Source organism: Pelodiscus sinensis, chromosome 23 (assembly GCF_049634645.1).
Source record: "Pelodiscus sinensis isolate JC-2024 chromosome 23, ASM4963464v1, whole genome shotgun sequence".
Classification (NCBI taxonomy): domain Eukaryota; kingdom Metazoa; phylum Chordata; order Testudines; family Trionychidae; genus Pelodiscus; species Pelodiscus sinensis.
Genome location: NC_134733.1, coordinates 12,151,629 through 12,171,348, shown reverse-complemented (window position 1 = coordinate 12,171,348; position 19,720 = coordinate 12,151,629). Strand labels below are relative to the sequence as shown.

Sequence of the window (19,720 nt, the reverse complement as noted above, 5' to 3'; positions counted from 1 at the left end):
GAGGTCGTTGGGGAAACTAGCAAAGGGAGATGAAGTGACTTGCCCCAGCTGAACTAGCAGGCCGGTGACAGTAGCAGGGAATGAACCCAGGTGTCCTGAGTGCAGTCTGTTGCTCTAACCACTAGATTACATTGCCTCCATGAACTAGAGACAGCTCTCCTTTGGCTGGTCAGTAGGCCGAAGGGAAGATTTTAAACTCCAGTTCTGTCTACTTCCCAGTAGATGTGTATAGCAAGTGTGTAGACCTACATACCCCCTGTGCATTTATCTGGCTGGACACACTCTCTTTCTCTGTCACTAAAGACCTGGTCCCCAGCTCACATTGCAGAGGTTGTTGGGAGAGAACCCAACTCACGGGTTGAGTAGCAAGGCATGGGGTCAAAAGCCAAGTGGCTCCGGTACCAATGGAGTTCAGCAGCCACTCACTTGGTATATTACGTTCCACTTGCAAAGCGGGTGTGTCTGGGGCATGGGAATGAGATGGAAAGTAACAGTTGGCTTGTGAGAGGGTGGTGGTTGTTTTTTATTAAATTGGTCAGATTGGTGTGTTTGGCAAAGCCCGTGTTTAAAGCTAAATGCTTTTAAAAACACCCTCGATCATTTTTATTTTTCCTTTTCATTAATTACGATGGCCTGGGGAAGGTCAGTATGGGGAGCATGTTCCAGGATTGCACAAGGTAGCTCCTTACATGGCTGTTCCCATTGCGCCCTTGCTTCTGACTGTTTCATGCTGAGCAATGATGTTTGTCTGCCTGGTCCATTCGTACTGTAAAGATAGGTGGGGGTTGATAAATGCCCAGAGTGACACTGCGGAAGGAGCTACTGGTCCTTACTGGATTCATAACAGACTGGCCTGCCTGGTGGGCCTTATTGCTGTTGTAAAGTGTCAGCTACTACAAAAAAGTCCATTATTTTATTGACAATATCTGACAGTCTCAGTGATGGTGACAATAGACTGCATCCCACTGCCATTTTCTTTGTGTGCAGATCTCCGCTCCATCCAGCCCATACAAGACACCTTGGTTATCCAGCAGAGGCCCCTGTTCGCTTATGGGAGCCAAGGATGCCTTGGGTCAGCTCCCCAAGTGTAACTGGTGCATACGTTTCTTTGGCAGATGATGCGATTTTTGCACTTGCGCTAGTGGCCTTTATCTGAAAAATAAAAGCACCCTGCCAAGCCATTGGTATGAGTGTTCCAGGAGGTTCAGAACAGAACCTTCTGTTCACTGCACTTTGTTTTCTTTGGGAGTCATCAAAAGCAGCTTGCTCCTCAGAATAGTGGAAGGAAGAAAGTGGAGTGACTGGCAGAGTTAGATTAACTCTTTTGGGAGCCTTGGGTTTGTTAGATATTGTGGGGTCCCCTTGGACCCAGGGTGGGGCCAAATTGAGGGGTTCAGAATGCGGGAGGGGGCTGCAGGTTGAGGCAGGAAGGTCAGTGCAGGTTCTGACTGGGAGTGCAGTCTCTGGTGGGGCTGGAGATGAGGCATTTGGGGTGCAGGAAGGGGCTCCACAGTGGGGGCCAAAGGATTTTGTGTGCAGGAGGGGAGTCAGGACAGGAGGTTAGGTTGTGGGTGCAGGGTCTGCATGGGAGTTGGGGTGCTGGAGCTGGCTCAGGGCTAGTGGTCAGGGTTGGGGTGTGGAGTCAAGGGCCTACAATGCAAGGAATCTCAGGGACAGGCAGGATGTTGGGGTGCTGAGTCTGGGAGGAAGTTGGCAGGTGGGAGGGGTCTCAGGGCTTAGGTAAGGGGTTGGGGTCCCAGTCACTTACCTGGAACAGCTCCCTTTGGCTGGGGGGAGCAGGTGGCTCAGCATGGGCTGGCCTGCCCTGTGCTCACCTGCAGGTACTGTGGCCACTACCACCGGCAGCTCCCATTGGCCAGGAATCCTAGCCAATGGGAGCTGCAGGGGAAGAGCATGTAGGTAATGGCAGTGTAAAGGATGGAACTCCCCCAGCACTTGTGGTGACTCGGCTGCAGCCCTGCAGGGAAGACAGCTGTGCACAGAGCTGCTTCCCTTCCTGGCCTCTTCCCCCCCACCCCAGCCAGACAGGGCCAGATAATGCACAGGGGCATTAGTGACTGCATCCTGGGCGCTAAAGAGGCCTCATAAAAGGTTAGCTCATTTGGTGGCCCAGAGATCTTTTTTGAGGCCCTGGGCTACAGCATCTAAAGTTCCTTTCTAAATCCATTCCTGGTGGCTGGATGTGTGTGTCAGAGCTAAATGTAGAGACCAGCTAGATCTCTCTACAACCAACAGCACCGAATTCAAGAAGCGGATATTGCTGTCCTAGACCCCTCATGCCTGTGTGAGAATCATTCTTTTGAGTATGTCTCTCTGGAAAAAAATCAGACTACGAAGGAGCCATTAGGCAAACTGTTCCTTGTAATTGAGACTGTTTATGCACCCTGGTTACTCCCCCCTCTCTCCTTTTTCCCTCTTTCCCCATTCATGCTGTGTCTGAGGGTATGTCTACACTACAGCGTTATTTCGAAATATCTCATTTCGAAATATTAATTCAAAATAAGTTATTTTGAAATAATGCATCTACACACAAAATGCATTTCGAAATAGCATTTTGCTATTTCAAAATAGCGCGTCCGCACTGAAAGGACGCTGAATCGCATTTAAGGCCAGCTGGAACCAGGTCCAGCAGGGCATCAGGTCAGGAGTTACTTTGTGTGGCTGCTGCCTGAGGCTATCTGAGGCCTGTGCTTAAAGGGACTGCCCCCCGGACAGCCAGTTCTCAGCTTTCCCTGCTTGCTTGCCTTCCTCAGTGAGGGATAGCAAAGCATTTTGTCTCTGCGTGCTCTTGTTGCCATCACGTGGGACACCATAGCACTCTGCAACATAGAGCCAGAGCTGCCCCATGGCACTCTGGTGCTTCTCGTGGACGTGTTTCTGCAAGCCTGGCTGCACTTTATGCAGGCTGCCATCCGGGAGGTCCATTGGGGGGCTGTCAGTATCCAGGAAGCCTTGTGGGAGAGCTTCCACCCTGAGGAGCACTAAGAGCCTCCCTGGTCTGCCCCACTGGGGACTTGTGCCTCATTCCTCCCTCATGTCCTTCCACTTATCCCTCCCTAACCCCCCTTCCTGATGTCAAATAAAGTACATGTATTTTCATGAACACAAACTCTCTTTATTTAACAAAACTAGGAGGGGGGGGATGAAACTCTGGTGAGACTGGGGAAAGGAGGCGGGAGAGGGGAAAAGAGAGGGGAGGGGGAAACCTGGGAGGAGGGAGCTGAAAGAGGGAAGAAGGGGGAGGGGAAGCTCAGGGTTGGGGGTCTTGCCAGACCAACTTGATTTTCATGCAAACCTGCTTCTGGGTTCGCATGTGGCCTTTGGTGGCCAGGCTGGCAGCCATCCTGCCATAGACAGCCATGTTCCTCCATCTAGTGCGGAGATCATGGATGTTGGGGGCATCCCCCCCAAACCTGAATAAGGTTCATGATCTCCTGGGAGCTGGCAGACTGCTTCTGGGGAGTGGTGGAGGGCTGGCTGCCAGTGGGTCAGGGGCAGTGACTGCTGGCTCTGGGCTGGCAGGCTTGGAGCTGGCACAGGCACTGTGGCCAGAGTCAACCCCTTTAAGGGCTCCGGGAAGGGGGGAAGGGAGAGGAGTGTTCTTGGTTGAGGCTGGAGTGGCTACCAGGGCACCCTGGGAAGGCTGGAGGCCCCCTATTTCGATATAAGTGTCTATACAGCACTTATTTCGAAATAGCTATTTCGAATTTGGTGTTATTCCTCGTGGAATGAGGTTTAGTAAATTCGAAATAATCACTCCGCTATTTTGAATGAATTTCGAAATAGCGGTTTGGCTGTGTAGAGACGCTAGTAAAGTTATTTTGAAATAACGGCTGTTATTTCAAAATAACTTTGCTGTGTAGACATATCCTGAATGTGCTCTTGTTATACTCCACACTCAGTTTAGGTAGCTGTGCCCCAGAAGGGACCCCAGTAATTAGGGATGCCTACAATGTGTTACAAGAGGAGGCTGAGTTTGATTTCATTGCCACTGTGTATGATGTCATCGAGCTGCCACTACTCCTCTAGTGCCCTGATTATCTATATTAGCACCTCCCTTGCAGTTGCGTGCATGGCTCAGAGCCTCCACTTGTTACCTCAGATCCTCTCTACCTTTGCTCCATCTCCTCTGCTCTCTCAATCCTGTTTCCCCAGAACTCTGCTTAGCCCACCACTATACTACCTACCAGTCTCTGTCATTTTCTCTTCCCTCTCTTTTTATGCCCTGACCTCTCCATACCTGTGCTCGCCTCTTCTCTAGGCTCTGCATTGCCTTCCTTGTGGATAAAGCTATAGTCTCATGAGAGATGAGTGAAGTGGAGTTGAAATCCCTTCTGAATATGGTTGTGGAAAGGGTGGTAGGCTGAGAATTTTCCTAAATAGAGCCAAGGACCTTCTCTCAGAGCCTCTGGGGAAAAGAGCACAAAAGTCCTTCTGTTTTCTTGTGACTTATTTGAATTCCTTTTTCCAGGGCACCGCTCTCTTCATCATATGGGAAGATGGCCGTTTCTGGGAGAGGGTTAAAAATGTCTGGTGGGCTCTGGGGTGTTTGGGATAGGTTAGAAGAAACTCCTGGCATATCCCCATTTCTTAACAACATCTCCATGCTCTGTGCAGAAATACCTGCTCCCTCTCATCATGGGAGGCAAAGAAGACAGAAAACAACTTCAGAGGATTGAGGCAAACATTTCTGAGATGAGTGGCAGCGTGACACAGACAGGTAAAGATTAATGACTCCATCAATTCACCCCTCAAAGCCCTTCTCCCTGTATCCTCCACCCTGCCCAGACCCCCCTCCCTCTTCTCCTCCATCTCCACTTTATGTGGTGACTTCATTTATCTGCTCTGAGAATCTGTTCACATTTGCAAATGAAGCCGCCGTCATTTCGGTTTAATTTGAAATTGCTTGTTTACTGTCGGCGCGGCCTCAATTAATTATGTTTTTACGGAAAGGCTCCCAACCTCAGAATATTAATAAGGGGAATAAAATGACAGCCTTTCGGAGGGCTGTAAAGTTCATTTTTAATTTCTGCTTCTCTGAGGTTTTCAGGGGCTTTTTTTGGTGATTTCTCCCCCCGTTGCCTCCAAGAATCCAAAGCAGGGTCAAGAGAGTCTGTAATTACTGTGCCTCCATTGACCCCAGCCACCTTCTCTGTTATTGACTCCATAGGGCGCCTGTTCATTACCCAGTGCCCTAATGATGGCCCAGATTAGCTGTTACCTGTCACGCCAATAGATTTTTTTTTTGTCAAGTTGTTTACTGGATGAAAACTCCAGCTAAAACCGCCAAAGCTGCAGGCAGTTCCCCTCCCTCCAGACACAGGCTCCTGTTCTAATAGGGGAGGTTTCTGCTGAAATCCAGGAGAGGGTGCTGAGTGTGTGGTCAGCTGTTGAGACAAGAGAGAACATAGCAGGTTTGTTTCAGCCTTCATGGGGTGAAAGAGAGGTGGTCCCAAGGTGGGAGCTAACTGGACCTGCTGGCAGAGGAAGTGCATAAAAGAGGCTTGCTTTCTTTTCTCACTCCATTCTGGAATTGATCCAGGCACCTGTGGGTTTCAAAACTAGAGATAAACCCTGTATCATGTGCCTGTGTGAGGCCCGAGGTGGATAAATGGTACGAACATTGTATAAGTTCAGAGAGATGTGCAAATCATAAACTGATATAATTAGAAAGGAGAGGTTTTGGATGGATATACTGTGGGCTTATAGACATCTCTACAATGGAAAGATAAACTAGAAATACTGGAGGTTAGATGCAGTGCAGGTAGATTACCCATAGTGCAGATAATTTATATGGATTAAGGTGAACAGGCATCTGTAGATAAATTAGATATAGCAGGAACAGAGGCATCTTGTAGCTAGACAGCAGGAAGGATATGTGTGTATGTCTCAGTTTAACAGAAACTCCTGCTTTTCCATCCCACAGTGACTCAGTTGCAGACAACTTTAGCGTCTGTCCAGGAACTGTTGGTGCAGCAACAGCAGAAAATCCAGGAGCTAACCCAAGAGCTAGCTGCTGCCAAGGTATTCACCTCCATCTCTTCTCTAGGCCACCTGTCAGAAATTCTCCTGTCTCTTTTTAGTGTACATGACTTCTCCAGCCCCTGTCTTCATCCTGTCTGGTCAGTTTGTGTATCCAGCTTTGTCTCTCAAGGGTGTCTGGATAGAGTAATGGGTGCTGACTGGGTGCCCCAAGCTAACATATAGGGCTTCTCAGAGGGTGTCATTTGCATCTTTCATGTCCACCATCTCCTTAATTGCTCTCAGCTGTACAGTTAGTGTTCCTTGTAGGAGAGCTCATTGTATATCCAGTTGGAATGATAGGGAGCAGAAGTGGCCCTTCTTCCTACCCATGGGCTGAAGGAGGAAAAGGATAGAGGTAGATGTTTGTATATTTTAATCCTCTGTCTGTTGATGTGCCTGTTAATGCAGGTATCTATTCTGTGCCCATCACCACAGTATCTCAGTGCAAATCAGTGCCCTTACTGCAAAGTATTCAAACACAGATCAGTTGGATTATATGACTTGAGACTGGGAAGGGGCTATGGACTCTTTTGCATTGTAGGCCTCTTGCCTGTACTGCCTTGGGCTGTCAACCTCAGTTACGCAACTTCAGTGACATGAATAACGTAGCTGAAGTCAGCATAGGAAGGTAGGCTTACTGCGGTATCTTCACCGTGGTAAGTTGACGGTTGATGCTCTTCCGTTGACTCTGCTTACTCTTCTTGTGCTGGTGGAACACCGGAATCAATGGGAAAGCACTCGGCAGTTGATTTGTCATGTCTATACTAGATGTAAATCGGTTCCCCTCTGCCTATCTCGCTTGCCCATAGTGAAGTCATGCCCTGAGTCACCTGTTTCATTTCAGGCCAGGTAACAACTGAATGTTATTGCTATCCAGTGGCTGTTGGCTGACCTGTGTGAATGGTTTTGGTGGTCTCAGTCCAATAGGTGGTGCCACCCTCAAGTTTGGTACACATTGGCAGCCTCGTTGGCACTCTTTATCAGGAAGGGCAGGGACTGTGCATAGAGCAGCCAAAGCACAGGAGCAGTGCAAGCACCAAACAAGAGGAATCATCTCTAAGGCTGAGATTGGAGTGCAGTCTGCATGGCCTGTGCAGTTCTTGGTGCCTGTGCTGAGACTGATCACAAGGAGACTGGTTACTGCACCTGGTGACTGGCATGTTATGTGGGTACTTGTGAGTTTGGGAATTGGGCCAAGATCAGTTTGCATTGTGAGGACAGCAGCGCTTTTCATCTCTGAAGTGCTTTACAGCCGCTGTTCTCGGTCTCCCAGCAGCCAGCAGATGTCAGTCATTCCTGAATATGAACAGGTGACCTAGAGATGAAAGCCTTCCTCTCCTTATCCCTGGGACCAGTCACTGCCTTCTTTGCCTGCCAATAACTGGAGAATGAGGGCTTTAGCCCCCTCTATAGCGCAATCCCTGAAACAGTTAGGTATTTATAGAGGAGTCCTCCATCTCCAGCCTTCTCCAGGCTCCAGTTTCTTGTAAACACTTTGATGGTGGATAGCCTGTGGGCCAGCTCTGGCTGTGCAGGGAATATACCTTACAGTAGGAATCCCTTAGAAGCACAATTGTAAACCCAGCCGTGAAAGCCAATTTATCCACCTATCCACTCGCTTTCCTTGGGAACCGTGGCCCGTCAATGGCCTGGAGCCATTCCGGAAATTGAAAAACTGTTTTCAGGTCGTAAGTGTTAAGATTAAGACCACATGTTGGGCTCTCGAAAGGGAAAAGGGCATAGGAGTCTTGGTGGTTTACAGAGTCTTTAAAAAGTTCTCCCTCCCTTCTTTCCTCTTCTGTGCTGAAATGGTAACGCACGCTGTTATGGTGTCTCAACCTCCTGTGTACAGAGACTTGGGCAACCCCACAAACCAAAGAGTAAAAGCTGTGTTTTCTCAGCTGTAATGTAAGTTTTTATATCTGCTTTTCAAACTCCTACTGGCATGCTGTAAAAAATTAAAAAGAGGGGTTTTAAGTAATTAAAAAACCTACATAAAAACTCAAGCCTTGAATTTTCTACAACTGTTTTTTAAAGAGACTAGCTAAAAAGCCCCAGATGTCAGATTTTATTTCTAAATCCTAGGCATCTGGCACCATATGTGTTTTGGAAATTTGAGTCCTGTGCAGGCCGGTGAGTGGAAATCACTCTCTTGTTAAAGTGCTGATGTAGCTTTCAAGTCTTGGAGAGCCAGAACAGTGGCTCCTGGATTCTCACTGTCTGAGGGCTGGGAGTGTGAATCCCAAGGGAACGCATCTGTGTATATCACAGCTATTACAGACTGAGTCTCTCCCAGCTGGAATCACTGTAGGGAATGTTGGCTGTGAAGGTGCTTGTGTCTGTCCAGCCCCTACTGAAGCCTGTGTAAGAAATGAGCAGGAACACAGGCCGTGTGGGAGCTTACAGTCCCAAATTCTCCCGGTTGGAATTTGTGTGGAGGAGTTGGCAGCTCCAGTCCTTGAGCACTGGCTGTGGGGGTTCTCACACTAACTCCATCCTCAGTCCCTGCCAGCAGAAATCATTGTAGGCAGTTCTGCCTTTGGAGGAATTTACTCCATTTGTATCTCCTTCTAATTGGAGCCCCTAAACTCTGGCAAGTCAAGTGTAAAAAGTACCTCAGAAGTAGGAAGCCTGACAAAAAATCAGTGGGGCCACTGGATAATTGAGGTGCTAAAGGAGCCCTCAAGAAAGACCCTCTTTAAGGCCATTGTGAAGAAGCTGAGTGAGTTCTTTGCATCAGTCTTCACTGCTGAGGAAATGAGGGAGATTCCCACACCTGAGCCATTGTTTTAGGTGACAAATCTGAGAAACTGTCCAACACTGAGATGTCGGTCAAGGAGGATTTGGAACAAATTGATAAGTTGAACAGTCGTAAGTGTCCAGAACGAAATAGTATTTACCCACAAGTTCTGAAGGAACTCAGGAATGAAACTGGAGAACTACTAACTGTACTATGTCACTCATTGATTCAATTAGCCAGTGTGCCAGATGACTGACAAAGAACTAATATAACATTGATTTTAAAAAATGTTCCAGAGGCAGTCCTGGAAATTACAGGGCAGTAAGCCTAACTTCAGAACCAGGCAAATTGGTTGAAACTATGGTCAAGAACAGAATTATCAGACACACAATAGAACACTGTATGTGGGGGAAGAGGCAACACTGCGTTTGTAATGGGAAATCAGGCCTCACCATTCTATTAAAATTCTTTGCAGGTGTCGTCAAATCTATGAACTAGGATGATCCAGTAGATAAAGTGTACTTGGCCTTTCATGAAGCCTTTGACCAAGGTCTCTCACCAAACACTTGTAAGCAAAGTTGGCAGTCATGAGATGAGCAGGCCGTTCCTCTCCTGGATCAGTAATTCCTTAAAAGTTAGAGGAATAAATAGAAAACAATATGTAGGAATAAATAGCTTTCACAGTGGAGAGAGGTAGTAGCCAGCTCCCGCAAGGATCTGCACTGGGATAAGTGCTTTTCAACATACTCATAAATGATTGAGAAAAAAGCAGTAAACAGTGGTGTGAACAAATGTGCAGAAGATTCAAAATTTCACAAGATAATAAAGTCCAAAGCTAAATGTAAAAAGTTACAAAGGGATCTCAAAAAACTGGGTGACTGGGATCAAAATGGCTGATGAAATTCAATATTGTTTAATGCACAATAAGCACAATCCCAAATGTACATACAAAATGGTGGGGTCTCAATTAGCTGTTACCACTCAAAAAAGAGATCTTGGCATCAATGTGGATAGTTCTCTGATAACATCCACTCAGTGTGCTGAATTGGTCAAAAAAAAAAAAGCTAACAGAATGTTAGGAACCATTAGGAAACAGATAATAAAACAAAATATCATAATGCCACTATATAAATCCATGAGACGCCCACACCTTGAATGCTGCATGCAGTTGTGATCACCCCATTTCAAAAAAGTTAGAACTGGAAAATGTGCAACAAAAATTATTAGAGGCATGGAACAGCTTCCATATGAGGAGAGATTAAAAAGATAGGAACTGATCAGAGTAGAAAAGACATGACGAAGGGGGATATAACAGGTCTATACAATCTTGAATGGTGTGGAGAAAGTGAATAAGGATTTTTATTTACCCTTTACATTACACAAGAACCAGGTTTCATCCAATTAAATTAATAGGTAGCAGGTTTAAAATAAATATAAGAAGTACTTCATACAAGGTGCAGTAAATCTGTGAAACTCTTTGCCAAAGGATGTTGTGATGGTCAAAAGTATAACAGGATTTTAAAAAGATAGATTCGTGAAGGATATAACTTCATGGCTGTTAGCTAAGATGGTTGAGCACACAGTCACATGCTCTGGCTCCCTAAACCTCTGACTGCCATAAAATGAGACTGGAGAACAGGATGGATCACTTGAAAATTGCCCCATTCTCTTTATTGTCTCAGAAGCATCTGGCACTAGTCCCTGTTGGAAAACGTGATACTGGGTGAGATGGACCACTGGTCTAACCCAATATGGCCGTTCTTGGGATTGGAGGAGGAGGGGCACTTTCAATGCAGGAGATTGTTTCTTTTTCTGAGAGCTCTTCCCTTTGCCGTATGTACACGTGAAGGCAAAATTAGTCTGGTCATGGGAAGCAGAGATCCTGCTTCTAGTCCCATGAAGGTATAAAATAAAAACGGCCAAGTTATTACTTGCAATAAACCTTCCAAAAGCTGTGCTGTGCCCCAGTTTCCATCCACTATCAGACAGACATTACTCTTCAATATGGTGCCAGTAGCAGCTATACTAGAGTTACGTGAATTGCTCATCATCTTTCCCCACCAACTTGGGCTCTTTGCCTTGAAATTTCCAGAGGAGAGTACCTAGTACAGCTGCTTCCTGGAGATAGTCTGGTAGTTCAGGCACAGCTCTACTTGTTCTGATCCAGAGGAAAGTCCTTTGGGCTTTTAAGTATCTATTGCTCAGTTGACCTAGAACCTCCATACAGTAGAGTTTTTTGGTGATTTAGGAGAGATTGAGTTAGTCAGTTCGGTTCCTAGCGTGCAAGTATTCAGATTATAATCAGTTCCCTTGACTGAGGGCAATGTCAGGAAAGGATGGAATTGACTCTGCTTTCTAGGCATAAGGTAACAATTTTAATACATCCCAACAATTTTCCGTGGGACCTAGGATCTAAATCACTTGTGCTTTTGAAATTTTTACTGAAAATCTCATGCCCTCTTCTCTAGAAGTAGTCCAGCCAGGTCAGGGCTGGGCATGCTGGCAGGCCCATGTGAGGAAGCTCGCATTGATTCTCAGATGTGCTGCGCTGGTTCTGTGACTAGGTACTTAGGTTTTCTTACAGATTCCTTGCTGTAGGGATCTCTGTTTAGAGCCCTCGCAAATACTTGCTTCCCCTTTTTAAGAAAAAGAGAAGAAATCTCCCTTGGGGTTGCTTTGGCAAAGGCTAGGCTTGATGCATGGATCCTAATCTGTGCAAAGTGTGTTTGGAAGCGGGTTAACCCTTCCCAAGAATGGAAGAGAAATCTTTGACTCCTCCTAGCATCAGAGCAAAGAAGTTTTCTTTGGAAGCTGTCAACAGAATCGGGAGCCGCTCAGATGCAAAGTTCACATTGCAGAAATCCCTCTACCCAGCACTGAGATGTCAGAGCCCAGGCACAGTAGCCCGTTGCTGAAGACTGGTGGTGAAGAGAGAGGGTAGGAGAGAGAACAGCTCTGAGTTATCTTCCAATCCACTCACTCATCATTGCCTCTAATTTTTGTGTCCTAGGCTACCACTTCCACCAACTGGATCCTAGAGTCACAGAATATCAATGAATTGAAATCTGAGATCTACTCATTAAAAGGGCTCCTTCTAAATCGGTAAGGAGGGGTACATGAGTGGGATAGCAGGGCAGGGAGGGTGGCAGTCCTTGGGAATTCCCTCAGGAAGGAGGACAGTATCAGAAGGACCTAGCCCTAGCTCCTCTGTCAATGCTCTTTAATAAGATTACTTTGCACTTCACTGTTGCCTTCCTTTTGGCAACAAAATGATTAGGGGTTTTCAGCTTAGAAAAGAGGAGACTAAGAGGGGATATGATAGAGGGCTATAAAATCATGAATGGTATGGAAAAAGTGAATAAGGAAAAGTTATTTACTTATTCCCACAATATAAGAACTAGGGGTCACCTAATGGAATTAATAGGCAGCCGTTTTAAAACAAACAAAAGGAAGTTTTTTTCCACTCAGCACACAGTCAACCTGTGGAACTCCTTGCTAGAGGATGCGGTGAAAGCTAGAATTTTAACAGGGTTCAAAAAAGAGCTAGATTGATTAATGGAGGTTAGGTCTATCAATGTCTCTTAGCCAGGATGAGTAGGAATGGGGTCCCTAGTCTCTGTTTCTCTGGAAGTGGGTGACAGGGAAGGATCACGTGAGGATTACCTGTTGTGATCCCTCCCTCTGGGGCATCTGGTATTGGCCACTGTTGACAGACAGGATACTGGGCTAGATGGACCTTTGGTCTGACCCAGTATGGCCGTTCTTATGTTCTATCCAAGGGTCTCAAAGCACTTTACAAACATGCATTAAACCTTAGGGTGCCCCTGGAAGATAAGTAACTTTTATTGTTTCCATTTGGGATAGAGATTGACTGACACTGAGAGAGTAAACAGAAAAGACGGGAATGGGGCTCACAATCTCTGATTTAACCCCAAGGTCACCTTCCCGTAGAGTCATTGGTGCTTTATTCTTCCCATCTTACCTTGTCTGTTTGCCCAAATGTAACAAAGGCTGCCCATTGCCACTGCTGTATGACATAGGTAGGCCCAAAGACCCATTAAAGATGAGATCAAACAGCTGCTGGACATAAGCGGATACTCTAAATGGGTACAGAGGCCTGTAAATTGGGTGGGGCTTGATTTTTTTAAAATCTGTATCTGAGGAACCTTGCCCCAGTCCAGCAAAACTCACAGTAGAAAGCTTTGGGGAACTGGGGTTATGTTATATCACTCTCTGGGAGAAGTCACAGGTCCCATTTCCATCTATTGGGGGTCACACTAACCTTCTTTTCGGAGCAAGGGCATTGGCTATTGAATCCCCTCCAAGGGGGCAGAGATTGGGGGAGAAGAGTGTCACTCTGAGATTTTTGGGCAGAGCTCACAAGCCTGGCCATACTTTGGCGTGACTTTCTGTCTCAGGCCAGCTAAACGGCGCAGCTCACAGGGCTACCCGGCCCTTCGCCTTTCCAGTGAGAAGGGTTCTGCCCAGGTTCGTGCATTTGGACTGGCGGCAAGGGATAGAGCTCCTTAGAGTGGGCGAGGGGAGAGCTGTCATTAAGGGAAATTCAGTGTTTTTCTGCACCCTGGGGATAAGTGCTTTTGGAAAATAAAAATAAAACAAAAACAAAAAGCATATCTCCCAGCAGTGAGCAGGCGGCAGCAACATTGGAGCCAAGAAAGTCTCCAAATTGAATTTCTTGATAACATTTATGATCCTGGTGAATAATGCAGACATTAGCTTGTTTGCACTCGGACGAGATGGAGGCTAGAACGGCAGAGCTCCTCCAAGGCCACTGGCAGGGGGAGGGAAGTGAGTGCAGTTGTTTTTAGGTCTGCCGAAGAAAATTAAATCTGTTGCATTGGCCTCATTTGAATACTCAATTCAGAAAGGCAGCTGGCCTCCCTGGATCTCTTCTGGAGCAGCCTTTGGTACAAGCCAGCTCAACATACAACCCTTTCCCACGCTCACTTTCACTTTATGGGCCAGATCTCATATTCCTATGCGTGCTGAAGTGCACGCTCATCAGCGGGAACTGGGGCTGTGTGAGGAATGCAGGATCAGGCCCTGGTTGAGTCCTTTTCTGGGTGACAGAGATGTTTCCAAAGGCACCAGAGGGAGCATGCCCCTTTTCCCCCATGTGGCTATCTGGGCTGCTCCTCAGCTGATGTAAATTAGTGTAACTCCATAGAAGTCAGTGGAGCTAAACTGCTTTACAACTGCTGAGCCTTTAGCCCTGAGGGGTAGGGCACACTAGGCCCAGCAGAGGTGGCTTGGACTGCAGCGAGCTAGTGCATGCGCACACCTGCACGAGGAGACAGTGGGGTGCCAGGCTGCAGCTTCACCGCAGCTCAGACTTGGGGTGGTTGAAGCTCCTGATTCCTCACATTGATCTTCCCCAACTAGGATGGTTGTGAAGGGAAAGTGAAACTTCCCTGTCTGATCAGAGGCAGTGCTCCCTAGTGGCTACAACTTGAGCGGAGGACTCAGAAAGCACCTAAGCTCTATCCTAGCTCCCTCTGTGAATTTGGCCAACTCTTAAGTCTCTCACCACTTCAGTTTGCCCAGCTCCAAACCAGGATGATATTTCCCTCGCACGTCTGGGCTCAGTTCCTGGATGATTGTAAAGTGCTTTGACATCTTGGCACCAGGGGCCTCGTGACTATTCCTTTATTGCAGAGGAGACTTGAGATCTCGCTGGTGATTCCCCTTGCAGAGTTTGTAATAAAAACTCCTTTTTCTCGTTCCCCTCCCCACAAGGAGGCAGTTCCCACCCTCCCCTTCAGCCCCCAAGATCCCATCATGGCAAATCCCGGTGAAGCCTGCCTCGCCCTCCAACCCCATTGTTACCAACCACAACAGCAGCAGTGACATCTCGCCCGTCAGCAATGAGTCCGCCTCCTCATCACCCGTGAAGGAGAACCACAGCCCAGAGGGGGCAAAGGTCAGCTGCCACCTGCTGGGTCCGGAGGAGGGGGGCGAGGTGGTGATGGACGTCAAGGGCCAGGTGCGAATGGAAGTGCAGGGCGAGGAAGAGAAGAAGGAGGACAAAGGGCACGAGGAGGAGGAAGAGGACGATGAGGATGATGATGTCAGCCATGTGGATGAAGAGGAGTGCCTGGGCGTCCAGACTGAGGACCGGCGAGGAGGGGATGGGCAGATTAACGAGCAGGTGGAGAAGCTACGGAGACCTGAAGGAGCCAGCAATGAAAATGAGATTGACTAGGGTGAATGGGCTTCTTCCCATCGCACCCTGAATCTGCCCAGCCTTCCCCCACCCCTGGTGCCTCTCTCATTCGGTGGAGAGCTCTCTCCCCCTGCCCCCCCAGTGATTCGCCTCGAGTAGCGTCACGCTCCTCCAGTGAGCAAGGCAGGCTCTGTGTTGCCCCAGGCCCATACAGCGTTGCAGTGGTTTCTTTTCCCTCTCCACCCCACCAGCACTGCTGGAGTCTCAGCTGGGGGTCACTGCTAGGGCTGGAAGAGCACTCACCCAATCATGCACCACAGCTAGAGAAACCAGTCCCCCTGTACCCAGCCTCCTTTCTGAACCCGTCAGCCCCTTCACTCCTTGCTGCTGCTTAGAGGTCTTCCATTTGATCTCAGAAACTGGCTTGCCCGTGCCCCATCTCATCCCCAGCCCTTTAATTGCAGCTCCATTTTAAACCACTTCTTCCCCACCCCTGAAGTGTCCCATCTGGTTTTATTCCTGAAATTAGATGGAAAGCCATCCCCAGACTGACTGTTTCTGTGCCTGAGATTCCTCTCAGATCTGCCATCCCAGTCCAGCCATTTCCCTCCCCAAACCTCAGGCCAGGCCTCAGTCCTGAAACCATGCCGCCTTTGAGAAACCCTGACGTTCTTATGGGGTCCAAAGAACAATACTCCTACCCCTGCCCCCTGCTCTCACCTCCACACCCCGGCAGCCTCTTGCTAGAGGCCAGATCCATGCCTCACGACCATAGTCATGCACGTGAGAGCAGGCGGCCTTGTTACTATTTTATCCTCAGGTGAAAGGCCTTCTCCTATTGGTAGGAATCCCACCTGGATTTCCCACTTAAATTGGTTGCTGCTTACCCACTCAGAGCGTCTTCCGTTCAATTCACAGCCCAGCCTGCATGGATCAGGTGTCCTTGCTGCTGGTGCAGTCAATCCGTTCTAAATCTCTGCCATACTTCTGAGCTCATCTTCTTCCCTGAATGAGGAGAAAGCCCCCCAGGAACAGTCAGGCGAGACTTGTGTCAGCAAAGTACATGTGCCCACCTCACCAATGTGCTGCTGACCGTATGGAGAGGGCTTCCTGAGCAGAGATCCCCCACTCCCTCTTCCCAGCTACCACACCTCAGCCCTCTTGGCCCTCCAGGGACTAAACACAAACCAACACCTTTAGAAACCTCTTGTTTGCAGCACTATGTTCTCAACTGGTAAAACATGGTGGTGTCTGATTCTCATTCACTGCAGAAGATCTCTTAGCGGAGGAATTCCTGTAACATCTGAGTCTCACTGTCGTCCTCACCAAGCAAACGTGCTCATCCGTGTGATCATGTATAGAGTTCAAATATAAAATACTATTGTATATAATTGTAATAAATATGAGTTACCACTATTTAACACCAGTCTGCCAGGATCTCTGCTGCTACTCTTGTTTTCTGAGGACTGGGAAGGGAAGTGAAAGGGCAGGGAAATGGAGCCCCTATACAAATATTTTTGAAAGATAATTGGGAAATCATTAGTTTTATGTTCAGCTGCTGCAGTACACAGCTCTCCCAGCAAGGGGCAGCACAGCATATGACAGGCATGGGCAATAATCTTTGATGGGGGGCCCACTCCAAGAATTTGGTAAGTGGTGACAGGCTGTACTCACCCATGATATTAATGGTGGAGGTGCAGGGTCTGGGACAGAGATTGAGTGCAAAAGGGAGCTCAGGGTAGGAGGGGGTATGGAGTCTGGGAAAGAGTTTGGGTGGAGAATAGGGTTGTGACCTGGAGCTGGGAATTGGGGTGCAGGAGAGAGTGCAGGGTCTAGGAGGGGGTATGGGCACAGGAGAGAATTCTGACCTAGAGCAGGAGTGAAAGACGGGATTCAGGGTCTGGGAGGGGGTTGTGCCCTGGGTTGGGAGTGCAGGGGTTTGGGTTGTGACTTGGGGCAGGGATTGGAGTGCAGGGCCTCGAAAGGGGTGTGAGTGCTGGAGTGGAGGTGCAGAGTATTTGGGTTTTGACCCAGAACAGGGGTGCAGGAAGAACAGCAGAAGGTTGGGGGGAAAAGATCCTCAACCAGGTGCAGGCTCTGGCTGTGAGCTGCAAGATTGTGCTGGGGGTGCGGGCAGCACATGAAGTCCATATTGCCCCATCACTCCCGGGCGTTAGACTTGCCAGGTGTCCGGTATTGACCCGGACAGTCCAGTGTTTTCTCCTCCTGTCCGGTAAAAAAAATCAGAAAATAACGGACCCCTAAAATGTCCGGTATTTTCTGATTTTTTCCCCCCGCCAAGAGGCGAAAATACCAGACACCTGGCAACCTTACCACACTCAGCAACCAGGCCCAGCCCCCGGGGTGTCCCCCCCGACCCAGCCCCCAGACCCTTCAGCCCCCCCCGAGCGCCCTCTCCTCCCCACTGACCTGGTTCCGCAGGAGAGCTCTCTTTCCACACAGAGTAAGAAAACAAAATAGACTCTGGCAAAAAAAAAAAAAACCCATGCTGGGGGTTTTTTGTATTTTTTGTTTGTTTGTTTGTCTGTTGGGGTATTTTTCCCCCTTCCTTCAACAACTTTGTTCTCCCCCTTTTTTGTTTTCTCAACAGTGGGCTTTTTTTGGGGGAGGAAGGGGGGTGTTCGGTATTTGTGGTTAAACCATCTGGCAACCCTACCGGGGGTGCAAAGGAGCACATGGCCCTTGCTGCCAGCTGCTTTGAGCGGCGTGAGAGGTGTGCCAGGCAGGAGCCTTCCCAAGGTTCCCGCTGGGCCACGACATGGTGGCAGGCCAGAACCCAGCAGTTTGGAGGGCCAGATCCAGTCCACAGGGATGTATTCTGCCCACCCTTTGCATATGATGGAGGTGCTCTGTGATCGGGGCTACTGACAGTATCGCCTTCTCTCAGCAGAGCAACTGCAGGGAACAGTATAAACAGCGCTGGCTGTGCCACAGCTTGAAACTACCACAGTCTAAACCTCTTAGCAGGAGGCACTCTAGGACACAATGGAGGTGCTTCACCTCTGGGGTAACACACAGCTACACCAGCCACCTCCCCATCATCCAGCAGGAGGTGCTGCAGAGAATGATGTGTGGTATCTCTTGGTGACCTAGCCCCACTTTCTCCCAACAAGTGGTGCTGCTAGGCATGTCATATAGCACCTCATAGCTCTTACAGCACCATCTTCACTCAACTGAAGTATTTGGCTTCCTTCTTCAAAAAGAGGGATTTACTTGATTCCTGGGTATCTGTGTGTCTGGTACATGGTGACATTTTCCTGCTCAGGGAGAGAGAAAGGGACCTTCATATTACTGTATTTAGACCTGCTGTTGAATGTGATGATTTCTCATTCCTTAAATGGATGAGTATCTTCTCTCAGGAGTCTCCCGCCCCCCCCCCCCCTCTCCGCCTTTAACATTCATAAAGAACATTGCATTTAGCTAAAACAGGGCAAATTAGAGCATGTTTGAAAGCAGAGGCTTTCTTTGGGCGATGGCACTCTTTTTTCTCCAAGCCAAGAATCTTTGTGAAATGGAAACACAGGGCGAACGTGGGGATATAATGAAAAAGTATTGCCCTGCCCGTGTACATTTTATATACATAGAAGGGTTTGAAAATAGAAAGTGTCTGGACAAGAGCAGTCGGTGAAATGTGGAAAATATGTTGCTGAGGTATGTGCCTTGCGGAGTGACTTACGAGGTTTACAGCATAGGCAGCCTAAATCTTTTTTTCCCCTTCCCTCCATGCTCACAAGAGCTGGTTGGTTCATTAAAAAGGGTTTGCTACAGGTTTTTCAAACCTTGCTTCACTTTCGGGTGCAGCGGCACAAAGGGATTCTCCTCCCCGATCAGGTTTTCCAGGCCTTGCAAACCTTGCTGTCTCTCGAAGTCACAGCCAACCTGTTCTCTACACATCAGAGCTCCTTTTGATCACAAAACTTAATCCTAGTGATCTTGCTGCTGGTACTGTGCTTATTTGTTCACAGGTGCTGTCTACGGAAACCCAGCACATTTGCTGTTGATTCTGGGAAAGCCAGGCCTACTTTCCAACGGGTATTGCTGGAAGTTCTGGGTGCTATTAGTTCCTATGTCCATCATATCTTGTCTTTACTTTCAGCTATCCACATAATGAAAGTATTGACAAGCTGAACAAGAGTGATGGAACAACTCTTGTCAGGGGCCTTTCTTGATTGCCTTAGCTTGATGCTGGGATACTACAACCACTATTTTAGTCCTGACAAACAGTGGAGCTTAACCTGCAGTGCATAATACCTCCTCCTTTTCACCCACACTTCATAAACCATACAGTGATTACTCATACAGTGACTATGTGCTTTGGGAACACCTTAACACTAGCTGACAGATCCCTGAGACAGGACCCTTTCTTTGCAAGACATAGGGTTGCCAGATGGTTTAACCAAAAATACCGAACACCCTCCCCCTCCCCAAAAAAAAACACCGGGGGAAAAAATTCTGTTGAGAAAAAAAAGGGGGAGACCAAAGTTGTTGAGCCCCCCCGACAACAATTAAGCATAAAAAAATTAAAAATCAGCACGGCCCCTTTAAGAAGAGGCTTTTTTGCCGGCTGTCATCTTGTTTTTCTGTTCCAGCCACAAGACAAGCCCCTGCGGAACCAGGTAAGCCAGGGGGGAGGCGTCTGGGGGGCCAGAGGGTGGGCCCGTTTCTTGAGTGTGTCGTAGGATTGCCAGGTGTCCAGTATTTTCACCTCCTGGCAGGGGGAAAAAACAGAA

The 19,720-nt window shown here is 48.1% G+C and overlaps 1 protein-coding gene across 1 annotated transcript in view; it reads left to right on the top strand.

Annotated features, from left to right (window-relative positions):
• Positions 1-16,395, top strand: part of PEX14 (peroxisomal biogenesis factor 14) — a 116,962-nt gene extending 100,567 nt beyond the window's left edge. Inside the window, exons 6-9 of the mRNA XM_006127059.3 lie at positions 4,639-4,741; positions 5,948-6,045; positions 11,796-11,887; positions 14,543-16,395. Of these exons, the coding sequence (XP_006127121.1) occupies positions 4,639-4,741; positions 5,948-6,045; positions 11,796-11,887; positions 14,543-15,008 (759 nt within the window). The 3' untranslated portion in view covers positions 15,009-16,395. The remainder of the gene's footprint in view (positions 1-4,638; positions 4,742-5,947; positions 6,046-11,795; positions 11,888-14,542) is intronic.
• Positions 16,396-19,720: the final 3,325 nt, after the last annotated feature.